Source organism: Coturnix japonica, chromosome 9 (genome assembly GCF_001577835.2).
Source record: "Coturnix japonica isolate 7356 chromosome 9, Coturnix japonica 2.1, whole genome shotgun sequence".
Classification (NCBI taxonomy): Eukaryota; Metazoa; Chordata; class Aves; order Galliformes; family Phasianidae; genus Coturnix; species Coturnix japonica.
The window spans coordinates 11,794,530-11,809,598 of NC_029524.1; the positions used below are offsets into that span (position 1 = coordinate 11,794,530).

Below are 15,069 nucleotides of genomic sequence, written 5' to 3' on the forward strand. Positions count from 1 at the left end.
CTCCCTCCTGGGACCAGTTGAATGTGACTGCATCCTTACCTGGCTCCTCTGAAGACATCACCCACTTCGAGGACATCGGTCATGTTTCCTCATTGCCTTCTGGCAAACTGCTGAAGGACTGAGCTGCTCTTGGGAAGCTTCACAAGACAACATTTAACAAACCAAAAGCCACATCAACAAAAAAAGAAATAAGTATCCTACCCTTGCAAATAATTACACAGCTTTTATTTTTCAGCATCACAATCTCAGGAAATGAAACAGTCCAAATCCTTTCAAAGACATTACACAGTTGTTGTTTTTTTTTCCATCTCTCTGGCCACAAAACAATCAAATTAAATACAAACTGTTGTTTTGCTACATATCTATTAAATTGGAAGAACATAATTATTGGTATAATCTGCAAAGCTCCGGGAGCCAGAAGTGGAATGAAGCGCTGCTTTCACCATGCTCTTGTGTGACCCACAGCAGGACACACTGTATGAGCCTGACACACTGGGGGGAAAAGGACCCCATTCCCATTCAGTGTTCCCAGAAAAGCAGACAGAGGGACGGAAGGATGGGGTCAGTAACAAAATACAACAGTTTATTGAACAAAATGGGGCAAGGCAATGTTCCCTTTACATTCAATGAACTCAGGAGTAAGAAGCCAAACATGCTACACACACACACATGGACACGATACTTTGGTTAAATGTCATTCAGAAGTTCTATGCCAAACCTGGTAAAATTAGAGAGTGAACAGTCAAAAATAAGAAAAGAAATAGGCTTGCATAGACAGATTATTGTCAGTGCGCGATTTATACTTAAGGATTAGCTGTTGCAACACAGGGTACACTTGCAGCTCTGAGGAAGTTCAACCGCTCGACTATCTTATGGCCAACATTTAGATCCAACAGGCCGAAAGCTTACCCTGAAGAGCTAAATTAGACAACCGCAGCTTTTCTGAGGCAGTTAGCTATATTGCAGTGCACAGATGCAGCTGGAGACACACTGTGGAGTCTACTTAAGAGTGAACACTGATACAGTGAAACTTGTTTGCTGTGAAGTAGAAAATACTCATTTGTGTGCTGCTGTCTGCTGTAGGATTCTCCTATGATGAGCATCAGCTGCACAGCTCCAGCCTTGCCCTGTGCCACCCCAAGAGGAGGTGGTGGCTGACATTTGCAGCCCACAGGCTGTGGGCAGTGCAGCTTCTCAGCACAGGACCTGCGTAGTGCAGCCTGTCTGGGGCATCGCAGTCCAAGTGGCACTTGTATGAAGCACAGGCATTACTGCACAGAAACGTGCTGCAGGACATGTTATAAGAGTACAATAAACCGGAATCTCTGCAAGTTTGTGCCTGCTCTCCACAAGAAGAGATGAGCTGCCTGCAGAATGCACAGTGTGAGGGGCACAGCTGTGCCTCACACCCATCTCCCAAAGCAATTGCAAAACCACACATTGAGAGCCTTGAGAGCAGGTCAAGACCAAAATGGCCCATCTGCTGGGGATGGACATAGGGCAGATTAAACATCAAAGTCACCCCTAAAAGGGGACTCCTGCTCCAGCAGCATCCCTGGGCTTCTCTGCCACAAACAGGACAGCAGAGAGCTGGGTCAGCCCTGCTACAGGCTGTGCTTCATTTCCTATCGCAGCTGAACACAGCCTTGCAGCATCAGTGCTCCTGCCCTTCCTCACAGCAACCATCTACTTGGGTAGCAGGTGCCCAGGAGAACGTTCTTTCCAAGAACTGATGAGTTCTATGGACTGGCTGCACTACATGACAGGAGTGTAAACGAAGCAGGGGAATCCTCACACTGTCTCCAAAGTGCTCCCCTTATATATAAATTAGCAATCCACAGTTAGCTTGCATACAGGTTAATATGAATGCAAATAAAAACCTTGATAATAAAAAATATAATACACACATTGATCAATAAACTGAATGAATACCCTAGAATGTAACAGTTGCTGTAATTTGGCACAAAATAAAAAACAAAAAAACCCAAAAAACTCAAAGGTATTGCAAAAAAACAAAATCCATTTTTTTTTCCTATGTGTGTTACCAAACTTGATTTAGAAACAGACATGTGGGAATGAAAAGATATAAAAATACTGTACATACAAGATCCCTTTTACAGAGCAAAGCAGGCTGCAGCATTTGTAACTTCTATCCTTCCTCCCTGAGAGGAGGAAATTCAATGATGAGACAAATCCATCTATCCCTAACAAATGATATTTTCCCACCCCCACTAAGTTCAAAACCATGAAGTTCCTTACAAAAAGATGAGATTAACCTGTTTGGTCTATTCCCATGATGATAACTGCTTCTCAGGAAGCTGTACAGTCCATGATTTAAGACAGTGTTTCATAGCAAGGTGACCCAGATCAGACTGCTGAAGACATTGAGTATCTCTGCAGGTAAGGCACGACCACTCGGGTTCACCCAACCTCTCTTCTGCGGATCATTGTGCTTCGGACGGAGGCAAGGAGGTGGTGAGAGCTCTTGCTGGTGAGATGTGCCTGCTGTGGAGATCAGGAAGTGCCACGATTCCACAGTGATGGACTCTCCACGTTCCCTTGTTAATGCAGGTAGTAAGACAGGGATACAAGATCTGAGTAATCAGGATAGGGGTCCTGGCTCTAACGCACTACTAAATTCAGAGCAAAACCATAGCCAGAGCTACTGAGACTCAGCAAGAAAAAACAAACACACACAAAAAAAGAAGTCATGATTTTTTCTGCCACAGCAACAGATATTGCTCTAGTTGTTTCTTTTTTAAGAACAATTTCACTGTGCTCCTCCCCCCCTCCCCCAGGGAGGTACATGCAAGGTGCTGATTTTGTATCTAGACTGTGCCACTCCATCTTGCTGACTCTCAGCAGAACTGAGGTGCTGAGCTCCAGGAAGATTTGGCTTCTTGCTCACCTCTGACCTTAGCACTTGTTGACTTCAATGGTGCCATGGATGTGGCTATTAATTAAATATGCAGGGCGCAATCTTTGCATGAGGCTCTCTGTGCAAGGTCTGCAAGACATGCCAGATGAACAACTGCTCTGTTTATCCCCTATTTATTGTATTCTTTTCTCAGTTATCAATCTTAGCATTTCTCCCTCTAGGTGTCAGCTCTCTTCCAGCAAAACCTCAAGGTCCTTGTTTCCACAAGGGCCATGGAAAAAATAAAGCAGAAGCAGAACAATGGAAGGCAAACGAATAAAGGCAGGGAATAAGATTTACAAAGGAAGCACTGAGGAAAGATACAGAGCAAAGCAGCCCCAGGGCATTCAGCACTCCCTGGAAACATCCAAAGAAGTTGCAGACAATCCCAGCTCCTTCCCATGAACTCCCTCTTCTTGGTGCCACCACTAGACAGCATGGCTGGCCTGAGAAGGCCAATAAGTAGATGCTGCAGCTTTACAGTCTAGGCACTGGGTCATTTTTCTGGACTTCACTCAGCTTCCAAACCAAATCAGCCACAATGATCCTTCACATCATTTCCACTCAATCCCATTGAAGTCAACAATCTGAATGCTCAAAAGCATCTCTCCCAATTTAATAGGCTCTTCTTCAGCCAGCAGGCTCAGGGCCTTTGTGACTTTCCTGATCAGAAGGACAGAAGTAACATCAGCCAACTGCAGTGCACAAAAGCCCATCACAGTTATCTCCAGAAGCCCAGGAAGGGCTGGATCCCTATTTAGCGGCTTCCCTCATGCCTTGTGCAGAGGGTCACCATTTTCCCATGCAAAGTGTGAACAATGCGCTACTGCTTTCTTATTTGGCAGGATTTTTCCCCATCAATTTTCATTAGTGCCCAGATGATACAAGCAGCAAGGTCTGGGATACCTGCAGGAGTATTAGCACACAAAACCCTACCAGGCATCCATTTCACAACAGTAAATACACTCTAATGGCAAAGGAGGGGGAAAATCCCACAGAAAAGAAGAAAAAAATGGCATTTTTAGCACTAAAAATTTTGACTGTTACATGAAATAGAAAAATAAACTTTTATAAAATAAAGTCACCGCAAATGAAGTTGCCACATTGATCCAAGTTATCAAATAATAATAATAAAAAAACCTGTTTATGTTGTTTTTTTTCCCCCCCAATCCCTTAAAAACAACATTAACACTTCTGAATGGACAAAGGTGGAACAAGAAGAGGGCACAAGAAAAGAGCAGTACAATCTAGCCACTGGCTGAGATATTTCCTGAGAAGAAAAGAGCAAACAAGCAAGAGCTTGCAACTCATCTAAGCACTCATGCAGGTAAGCAAGACCACAGCCTGGAAGTGAGGGTATGCAACTGGGTGGCTGGTGGTGCACAAAGAGTTATGCTGCAATGTTTTTTGGTTAGCATATGCCTGGAGCTGAGGGGTTACCTGGTACTTCATAGGTACAGAAGTGGGAGTAAGAGATGGAAGTCTGAGTTGTTATTCAAGGCAAGAGCTCGTGCTGTGTTATTAAATGTGCCCTTGCAACCTCTGCAAAAACAAGTTGCTTTTTATTCCTAGTGATTTGTCTCAGTAGCTATCCTAACCGAGGAAAACAGCCAAAGTTAAAGCCTTTCAGCTGTCTACAGGCTTGAATTGTACATTAGTGCAAGAACAGAGAACCATCATCTCCTCTGACTTCCTATCAGCACTCCACGCCAGCATCTGCTCTCCACAAAGCTCCATAGAAGTGTAAGGCTCCTTTCTCAGGCAGCTGCACAGGCCAGTGGTGAGGCTGAGAATAATCACAGCTCTGCCTCAAATCCTCAGCAAAGCCAGCAGCAGAACTGTGACTGCCAGCAGATGATGAAGAGTGTGGCAGGACAGGCTCAGCGTTGTGCTATAAGCAGGTTGGGCACTGAGGCACTGCAGCCAGGCTCTACCACCATGAATGAGACCGCCAAGCAAGTAACTTGTACTGGGCTGGGTAGACTGAGCCAGTATCCAGCCACTAAGCTTTGCAGCTTAAAAATGCAGTTGGCAAAAAAAAGTCAGCAAAACAAAAGAACTGGGATGACAGAAGCAAGGGGACAAGGCTGCTTCTTACTGCAAAAGGATGGTTCTCAAAGAGTCAAGGGAAGGCAAACCATCAAAAGGAAAAAAAGAAACAAGTACATGAAGAAATCTGCACAGAGGACTTAAAACTTGGAGATGCCACTGTGCCCTGCAGAGCAATGGTTTGGTCCTGACTGGAGCTCGTCTGGTGTGCTGGACAGAGCAAAGTCAGAGGGAGGCAGTTAGCACATGTTCTGCACAGTTTGGCACTCTATGGCTACCTCAAAGTGGTGAGAAGTAACTGTAGCTTTTGGATTTAATCCTCTAAGTCCATTTGGCCCCATGTTTATAAGACATGTTTCTGTTCAGACACAAGTTACTGTGCTGAAGTGCATCAGTAACTGAACTAGGAGTTACAGTAACTCTTAACGTGGTTTCTGTGGAATTCCTTGGCTTGCACCACCCGGAAGCTCAAAGCAGGTGACCACAGAGATCTCCTCGAGCATTTAAATTCATTTGCATGATTCTCCCCAACCCACAGCTCACAGCTTCATCAACTCCCTGGCATGCCTTAAAAGCCATGCACACAAAGGCCTAATTTCAACTGAAATAGTCTTTTCCTCCTAACCGTCCTATCCTATACCCTGAAGCTAACTGCATGGTAAAGCGCTCTAAACAAATTGCTGGGAACCCTAGAAATAAACACAGCATTTAAAGAGTTTTTATTCTGCAGGCAACTTCTTCCTCACCACCCCCAGGTTCCAGCTTTGGACTATGAACTCTGTGAGGATGCTCTCTCCTTCCTGCAAGCTAATGCAACTGTTAGATTGGCTCCATTGTTATCCAGCAGAAGAAAAAACACACATTCCCTCTTAGAACTCTTTGCTCAGCCATCTTAACATGGAAAGGATGTGCAATTGAGATGTTCTGCTACACTGCCATGACCCAGCTCATATCTTGAATTTTTCTCCCTGTTGTATGTGCAACTCTATTTGTGAAAGCTCCAGCCAAAGCCTAAAAATAAAAGGAAAGCCTGAAAGGAATATAAGAGGGAACTGTTATTGGCTTGTTGATTCACACAGCTCAGTGATGGCTAGATTGTACGGCACTGCTTGACTGATCACATATGGATAAAAAATAGAAATGAACAAACGTTCCTTATTAATACAATGACACTTAAAAAGGAGATCCTGAGAGTGGAAGGTGGATCCCCCACAGGGTAAGGATTTGAGAAAGTTGCCTGGCAATTCCAGTAATGTTTGCTACAGAAGAGTCAGTACCAAAGCAAAGGCTAGCATAGTTTACTGCTTCCTACGGGAACCTGGAAAGCAGAACAGAAACAAAACAATCTGTAAGGATAGATCCTGATAAAGAAAATACAATGACCTGCAGTCTTATTACTTGTACTGCCCTGCTGGGTGTCTGAATTGGTAAAGTCAAACATCAAAATGAGAATTGTACATTACTTTACTGGAACAAAAGGAAGCATAGATTCACAAGACACTCATTGCTTCCAGGCCATGAACAGCACTGTAGCCGCATTTCAGTCTTACTAAATAAAACAGAATGAACACAGAGCCATATGAACTGCCATCAAATTCCAGCTCTTGTGCTCTATAACCATTAAGAAAGCTTTCCAAACTTTAAATTTTGGAAAGTAAACTGTCCATATTTAAGCTGCAATCAGTGGAGTTGGAAGCAATCTGAACCACTGACTCAAACTCTGGCTGCACCTTTCTTCCCTCAGGGACTCCAGAGGTAACTCAGAGAACTGGCATTCAGGTTTCAAGAGCTGGAGGGAGGGTGATCCTAAATACACTGCACTGCTGCCAAACTATTTCAGGAAATGAGCCAACAAAACATTGAGATGCAACAGGAACAAAACAAGCCTGTTCTCAGGACAAGCTTTTGTATCATCCCACTCATCCGCCAGACAGGAGAGACTCTGAGGCTTTTTGTCATGTATTGGATTGCTTGATATTAGTGAGTCACCTAAAACCCATCACATCATTGTCTTGATGTTATTTCTCCTTCATTTGCTGCCCGAGTTTACAGTCATTTATCATTGAGAGATCATAGAGAACAAGCAGAGAGCAGTTTGACAATCTTGAGGCAAACCAGTTCAGCTATTTACTCTCAGCCAGCAACGTGCTAAGCAAGTAATGCTCAAACACTGAACGGCATCATCTGCCTGCTGGGACAAAAACAGCCATTCTTCCCCTTTCAACTGTTCTGTCCTTCAGGCTAGTTATCTGAAGAAAATAGCCCACAATAATCCACATGCTGAGCCAGCTGCAGACTTGATCCTACCTTTAGGAGAGTGCTCAGGTTTGGAAAACTGGCGTAAGGGGCTGGGCTGGCTTGTGTAATACCGAGCATGCTCAAAGTCATCAAGGAGAGGCTGTGATCTGCCAAGCATGAGAAAGGACCTTGTTAGGTGTTATCAGGATTGGAAATCAAAACTGCCAAGGTCATTCATTTCCAGCATCCAGTCTCACATCAGAAGCACCAGTCCCAGGTATGAAGAAACTCAGAAGATGCACAGCATTACAGCACGTTCCCACCAGTTCAGGGAATAGGCTGTCTGAAGCACAACACACTCACTGCAATGGGGTGTCCCCACACAGCAGCAGGAGCAGTGCATAGGACTCAGCTGGGGAGCAGGGACACAAGGGAGTAGCTGTGTAAATGCAGTGCGATTATTCCTTCCTGCCCAGAGATGTCATTTCATTTCACATTCCCGGCAGTCCTTTAACCCTCATGATGCTTTTCTGCCATTTAACAAATGTCACTGCACAGGCTCATCAATCTCTGTCAGTATCAAGCAGGAAGACCAATATGGCCAGATGCCATGAGCACAGAGAGTGACACACGTCACCAAGCACCTCATGAGCTCTGTGTCAGACATCCCCTTCCAGTGCTAAGAGCTCTCTGCCAAGCCCCTTCGTGAGTCAGTCTGCTCACCCCACAACTGCTCCCCATGACTCAGATCCTGAGCACTTTCCTGAATGTGCTTCCCCAGATCTACCAGCTGTACATTCAGCTCACCTTGAAGACTTATCACTTTTGTGTCGCTGAGTTTCAGGTCCTTCTTTTGACCTTGAGCGCGGGGACTCACTTGCATCGTGCTGATGGGAAGAAGGGAAAGCAGTTCACATCTGCATGCCTTGCAAGACACCAGCCAGTCGTATCAAGACTGCCTCAGCTCCTTTTGTGCTCTGGTTATGCACGCTAACCACAAGCAGACATTTGCAAACAGGATCAGGACTAGTTTCCAGTAACTGAAACTCAGTCTTGCTGAGCCAAACATAATCTTTGCTCGAAATTCAGGACAGCACTGGGGGTCCCATCTGAAAACTGGGGTCAGGTGCATGTGGTCTGTGCATAATGACTGAATGCAGCAGGGCTCATCGCAAGGGACAGCTGCACACAGCTGTGCTGCTGCAACTGTTCAAACATGGTAAGAAGTCCAAAACCATGAGCTACCTTCAGCTGGCCCCAAGATTAACACAACACCCCCTTTAGCACATTACTACAACAGACTGTGAAATCTGTTTCTTATCTCCTTCCACAACAGCTAGCCAAAGTTCTGCAGCATAACTCACAAAAACCTAGCATAGGCTTGATATACTCAATACTTCGGTTATGGTGCCAATTTCATTATGAAGGAGGGACAACTGGAGCAGCTGTGCTGTCCTTGTACCTGTGATGACCAAAGAAAACCAGCTACTGCTCCAGCAAGGACTTCAACATATGGAAAACTCTGTCTGCAAAGTAGCTGAATAACAGGCAACAGGACCCTTTTCATGCAAGGATCTGTCTGGTTCCTCCTGGCCCCGTGTTATAATCTCACCACCCCCTGGAACAACATTACAGCATTTCATTTGTGAGGCCTCCTGAAGCTTGACATACCTTCCAGTCTTGATCATTCCTCCTCCTTTCAAAGGAAGACTTTTCTTTCTCCTTCCCTTTCTTGAAAGCCTTTTTTTCTTCTGCCATCAAGAGACGAGCAATCTCCTGAAAGGGAAAACAGAGCGTGTCAGAAGGTTTTACCACTCTTGAGGGTTTGAGCTGTTCATATCCTTTTCTATGCTATGTCAATTGGGTGCAAAGCCAGGATTACCAACGTCTATGATCAGGGATCAAATGCCAGAGCAGAAGTGAAATGGACTACATGCTGCATGCCCAGAGGTCCCCCAGTTCATCTGCTTGTGTTAGCAGAGCCTTTCTGCCCTTTGTTTCTTTTCCTTCAGTGCTGAGTTCACCTTGTAGCACCTCTGATAACCTTCTAACAGGGTTCAGTTACAGGAGATGCTTTTCTGCAGCCACATAGCTCCTTCCTCTGTCATAGCTGCAACAGGCAGCACAACTCCCTGCTTGGCTAACCTGAACACACACATGAAAACCAGCCAGAAACAAACCTCACTGGAGGCCTGAACTTCTGCTGCACCAAGGGAGATGGACAATTAGAGGGTCAGAGAGGACAGGTGGAGTTCAGCAGTTTCCGCAAGTAAAGGAATACTACAGACATTTAGCTTCTTACCTCATCTTGGGCCACTTGAGCTGCCATCTGATCTGCTTGATTGGCCTTAAAAAAAGAAACAAACAAAACAGTAGTATCTCTGAATTGTTCAGATACATCAACCTACTGGAAAAGGAAAATAAGTTTCCCTAGGAATGCACTACCATCCTCTCCAAACATAGTAAGTTAATTCAACATTTACCTCAAAACCCAATACCAAAGTGGTATTTCAGTGGAGTTTACTCTCCACCTATCTGCCAAGACACTCCATAATCCATAAATGTCCATTCTACCATTCTCTTCCCAAGATACTGGCCTGTCCCAGCTCACCACACTGCCTACAGGCCATCTTTTCTTGCCTGAAAGCATTCATTTAATATCACTCTGCTTCTACCACTTAGTTTTCAAGTGTATGATTCGGGAAAAAGACTCTACTGTTTGGACAGAAGCTTTCACTCTTTAACTATGGAAGGCAGAGATGACCATCAGACCACGTCAACAAGACCTGAGATCTAAGTCACAGTCAAACGCAAAAGGTGTGCAGATTCAAGTTATCACTGATGGGTACCTTGATTTCTTTAATGTGGCCAATACATTCTCTCTACTCACCAGGAGCTCTTCTTCTTGCAGTTTCCGAGCAATCTCTGCGTCAGACAATTCCTGTTCCCTTCGGGGTTTATCGTAAACAGTTTGCTTTGTCCCCCTCAACTTAGTTCCTACAGAATTGAGAGAAAACAATCAACTCATCCGTTCCCCAAATGCTTCAGAAAGGAAATCCCCACCATCTCCTCAGCCACCTGCAAAGCTCCCACTCAGGGGGCCCACAAACCACTACAACATATCTGTCAGGCAAACATTTTGACAACACTTTAGCTAAGGTGCTGCATGTACCTTAGAGAGAGGTTTCTCTTTACATACAGTTACACTCCATCTTCCATGACAAATGCAACTGTATGACAGAAAAGCTGTGCCTCTTGCTGCAGCTTTTGCTGGCATGACGACGATACCAAAGGATGCAGATTTTTTTACACTGGCAAAACTCAACAGCAGAGAGCAGCCTAATGTATTTACTACAAGTACAGCAGAGATCAGAAACACTCCAGCACAACATGAGCTGCAAAAGGTGGCTGGGACAGACTCACATGAGGTTTCTGACAGTTTTGTTCCTTTGTCTGACCCATGAATTTTGCAATACAGTTAGAAAACACATAAACATTTCTGGAGTTCATGCAAGGTTCAGGTCTTGCTTTGAGTACATAGGTCTTTGTTTTGTTCTTAATGCTTACTTCAAAGATAAGGTTTTCATTTTCACTTTGTTTTAATTTTCATTTCAAAGCCAAACCATCCACAAGTGTTTTAAGGTATTGCATTTTTAATCCCTCCATAGTCTATTTGCTATAGACTATACCAAAGGAGACCTACTGCATCCCCTCTACAAAATGCATGATCTCATTCACATATAATGAATGTCTTCCCCTTCCAACTGTAGTTGGAACTGTAATGCTCAGCAATCTCAGACATTTAAATGAGCTTCTGCTTTATATCTGAAATACACCACTACACGGATATCTGTATCTCTTCCATTACAAACTCAGAAAATAAGCTTCACTTCTATCCTTCTAGCCACACTGTTTACACATTGATTACAAATGCATGTAATATCCTGGTGGCTACATATCAACTTATTGATCAGGCGAGAGCGAGGGGAAAAAAAAAAGATATTTTTAGTGGTCAGTAGGTTACTTTCTGTGCATTTACCAAACCAGCATCGTACCCAATGGTGCATCTTAAATGCTTCAGACTACAGAAGGACAGAGAGCTCAAGCATCAACCTCAAGAATAGGTGTTGAAAGGTGACATATGGGGTATTTTTGCTTTTGTTTCCCTTAAGCCAACTGACCAATAATCTTAAGCACACAGCACTCTTCTTGCAAATGTGAGCATAAAAAGAAACCTTTTAGCAGTTCTGGTGGCTCCAGTTAAGTGCACAGCGTGGCCTTTCAGGAACAGTTTGATCAGTCCAAGCTGGAAAGATCTGCAGTCTCAAGGCAGCAAAGGAACTCCAGCAAAAAGTACCAGCTTGGTGAGAGTTAAAATATTCAGACTGCTTCCAAGGCCATGGTAAATACAGCCTTTATTTCCACACTGGAATGAATAGCCCATACAACACCATTGCCCTTAGGAAGAACAAAACTGAATTTCCAGGAATTGTTCACCAAACAGCCAGAGACTGGGCTTGCCTTACACATAGACTGGTCCCAGCCTCCATCTGATCAGAAAGCAATAAAGTGTTACTTCCATATCACTTCTGCCCACATTCAGGGAGCACAAAGACCAGCCCAATTCCCACAGGACAAGGATAAGAGCTTCCAGCTATTCGGACTCAGTGTCAGTGTGATCAGATACCGAGTCACACAGGCCCATGTTGTATAATAGCCCAGTTAACATCTTCCACTGCCCCCAAAGAAAAGTTTTGAATGTTGAACAAAGAATAATGCTCCTGGCATCTCTGGAGACAGACATGCATCATCTGCTCCACCTCATTCAGGTGAGAACCAGTTGCAGGGCCTGAAGCATGAGTTTCCCACCATGTGGCAGGCACAGACTCAAGCCTCTGAACTCCTACTTTCACTAAGAAACCAGTCCTTGCACCCATGCAGGTTAAAAAGCAGTAAGACATATCTTGATTTTTGAAGATCACCACTCCCCCCAGTACTATCTAACAAAAACTACAGACCACAGAAATATCTACTTGTACAGAATTTGATGAGAACCTCATCTTTACTTTTCCAACAAGTCTCTCAATGGGAATTGGAGGGAAGTTGCTGGCTTAAGCCAACTGTCCTCATTTACAGCCTTGTATCCCACATCAAATCCCATTCCTGTGATACAGAACCACAGCACAAAGTGTCTCAATGAAAATTAAAAAGAGAATTCTAACACAAGATAAAGAGTACAATTTCCAACAATACCTTCTTACCTATCCACTTTAATGCCATGAGGACATGTCTGGAAATTAACAGTGAGAGTCTTAGTGGCTAAGATGAATATCATTAAATAGAGGAGAAACCACAGCAAGTTTCATCAGGTACACACTGCAGACTGATATAGGAGATTAAATGTCTTCATAAGAAAACCCCAGTTTCAGATAAGAGGATGGGGCGATCAAAGATCCATCCTCACGCACAAATATGCCTTCCCCATCACTTGGTTACCTGAGTCTTTCCGGTAGTCTCCAACCTTTTCCTGGGTCACAGTATGTGGGGATGGGGAAGGCCTCCTATGTTCTGCCCTTTTGCAGTCTCTCTCCTCACCCCTCCTATGATCTTCTTGGGATCTGGACTCCTGGATCCTGCCCTTGTGCTTCATTTCATGAGAAGAGTGGCCTCGATAGCGGGATTTGTGGTTTTCAGGGTGCACCAGCTGGCTGCCGCCCCGACGCCAGGTCTCCTGCTCAGCCTCCAGCTCCACGTCAAGAACAGGAAGGCGCTTTGCTCCATCTCGCCTTGTCAGCTTTCTACTGTGCTGTGCCTGCTCTGTGAGTCCACACTCTGACTCCAGGTCAAGACTGAGAGGTCTCCAAGACTTCTCCCTCCCAGGTGCACTCCTGTCCTGGAGTTCCCAGTTGCCACTGTGCTCACCGGCACCACGATCAGCCTCTCTTTCCAGGACAAGGCTGGGAGGTCTCCCAGACCCACTCTGGCTGGCAGATCTGCACCCATGCCGATGGCTATCAGTGGCCTCACTTGGTTGAGGAGACCTACAGCGATCTTCCAGTGGGGCATGCGTGTGTTGGGGGGCACTGCTGGATAAAGCTGAGCGCGCTTTTTGGTGCTCTCTCTGTCGGTGCGTGTGCCTATTATCACCACGTGCCCTGTGAGGCTCAGAAACCTGCTCCCTGGGATCAGCCCGGAGGTGCTCTGAGCAGCAGGGGAGGGACAAACAAGGAGCTGGTTAGTGACATGGGGCTAGTGGGAGCTCAGTGAGGACAGAATTACAGTCTGATGCAAGGAAAAAGCTGGAAATGGAGGTAAAGCACAGTGTGGCTGGGAAGGAATGAATGGGGACATAATGCTCACAAGATGCAACAGCAAAGAGTGGAATGGGGGCCGTGCTTACATCAGGGCAACACAGGAGGCAAAGGGGTTAGAGCAAAAAGCATAGCTGCAGCCCCAAAGCATGCCTGAACATGTCCTAAAGTGAGGATAAGCCGATGCAGAGATTAAGGATTTTTACTGATGCCATTAGGGCTGAAAAACAGCAGAGCAACACATTTCCTGGTGATCTGTCACTGCTGTGGGATACTGGAACCCTCAGGAAGCAAGGCTGGGGAAGCAGCAGTGGAGCTTAAGGCCAGGACATTCTAAGCAGAGACTCAGGGTGGATCCTGGTTTATGAGCATCCATGCCTCACTCTGGCTTAACTACAGGGTTGTTTACCAGAAATAAAAGCCTCACCTTAATGGGCAAATACCCACAGCAAGTGGGAAGAAGAAAAAGAGCTGTGATGGAATTGCTTTTTCTTTATATTTAAAAAGAAAGACGACAGATAGCTGCTGCATCCACGTACTTTCCACCACAAACTGACACCTGAAGCTCCTGAAGACAAAGAATTTTCAGGCTATTCATCTCATAAACAGAAGTTTGGCCTGACTGCAGAGAGGACTACAGCAGCTTAAGGGCAGGATAAGATTTCACAGCAACCAAGCTCCTGACCTCAGCAGCAGAGCTGGAAAAAGCCGCTTACTCAGCAGCTTAGTGGGGCTGTTTCCTCTGTGCTTTCCAGAAAGCAGGTGGAAATTTTTCTTTGCTTTTAGTTTCAGTCACAACTGCGTGGATGCAGAAGTCTGAGTGCATATGATCTGTTTATCTATTTCATTTCTAATCAACCTATTCGATGAGGAAAAAAAACATCGCACTGAGTGAACCATTATCTCCCCAGCAGCTTTTCAAAGCAAACGTGTACTGCTGCAGAAAAACATCCCTTCAAGCAGAAGCTGATTTGAAACAGAAGTGTACAAAGAAAAGCATAAGATTTTCCTGCTCCATTGCTAAGAGTTTTTATAGCATCTGAAAACATTTAATAAATTACCCGGCACCTTCTGTCTTAACAAACAGCTCTGCCTTCTCTACAATCATCCACATTTCAGAACTAAGAAAACAAACCAAAATACTTCATGTTCCCTTCAAGTCATCCTATCCAGAAAAATACCTTCTTCTGAGCCAGCAAAAATAGAGCCTACTGAAAACCTACCCTGAAAACAAACGGGTTCTGTTTGTGCGACTTTCAGAATAACCACAGCAGCTCCTGTTAGCTGGTGGGTTTTTGTGTTCAGTTTTAAATTGATTTACAGAAGAGAGACATCCAGTGCAACCATTTAAGTGACTTACTGAACAACGTGCACCAGAATCTGAAAGTAAGAGTCTGAAGTGGGTTTTTGTTGATTTTTAAATGATATTAACAAAGGACTAAGAATTAATTCAATTTGCCATTTAGGGAAAGCTTGATGATTTGACAGAATAGAAAAGGAGATCATGCAAGAGTAAAGTATGGCAGCGTTAGGACAAGTTTGGTGCAGGTAACA

General features: G+C 44.7%; 1 protein-coding gene across 2 annotated transcripts in view; it reads right to left on the bottom strand.

The window, feature by feature from the left end:
• Positions 1-203: 203 nt before the first annotated feature.
• Positions 204-15,069, bottom strand: part of CCDC50 (coiled-coil domain containing 50) — a 37,610-nt gene continuing 22,744 nt past the window's right edge. Inside the window, exons 6-12 of one of the 2 annotated variants that reach the window (XM_015871712.2) lie at positions 12,701-13,405; positions 10,095-10,201; positions 9,507-9,551; positions 8,876-8,980; positions 8,012-8,091; positions 7,274-7,371; positions 204-6,284 (exon numbers count right to left, since the gene is read on the bottom strand). In XM_015871712.2, the coding sequence (XP_015727198.1) occupies positions 6,265-6,284; positions 7,274-7,371; positions 8,012-8,091; positions 8,876-8,980; positions 9,507-9,551; positions 10,095-10,201; positions 12,701-13,405 (1,160 nt within the window). In that variant the 3' untranslated portion in view covers positions 204-6,264. The remainder of the gene's footprint in view (positions 6,285-7,273; positions 7,372-8,011; positions 8,092-8,875; positions 8,981-9,506; positions 9,552-10,094; positions 10,202-12,700; positions 13,406-15,069) is intronic. The other variant, XM_015871713.2, reaches the window with a different exon arrangement.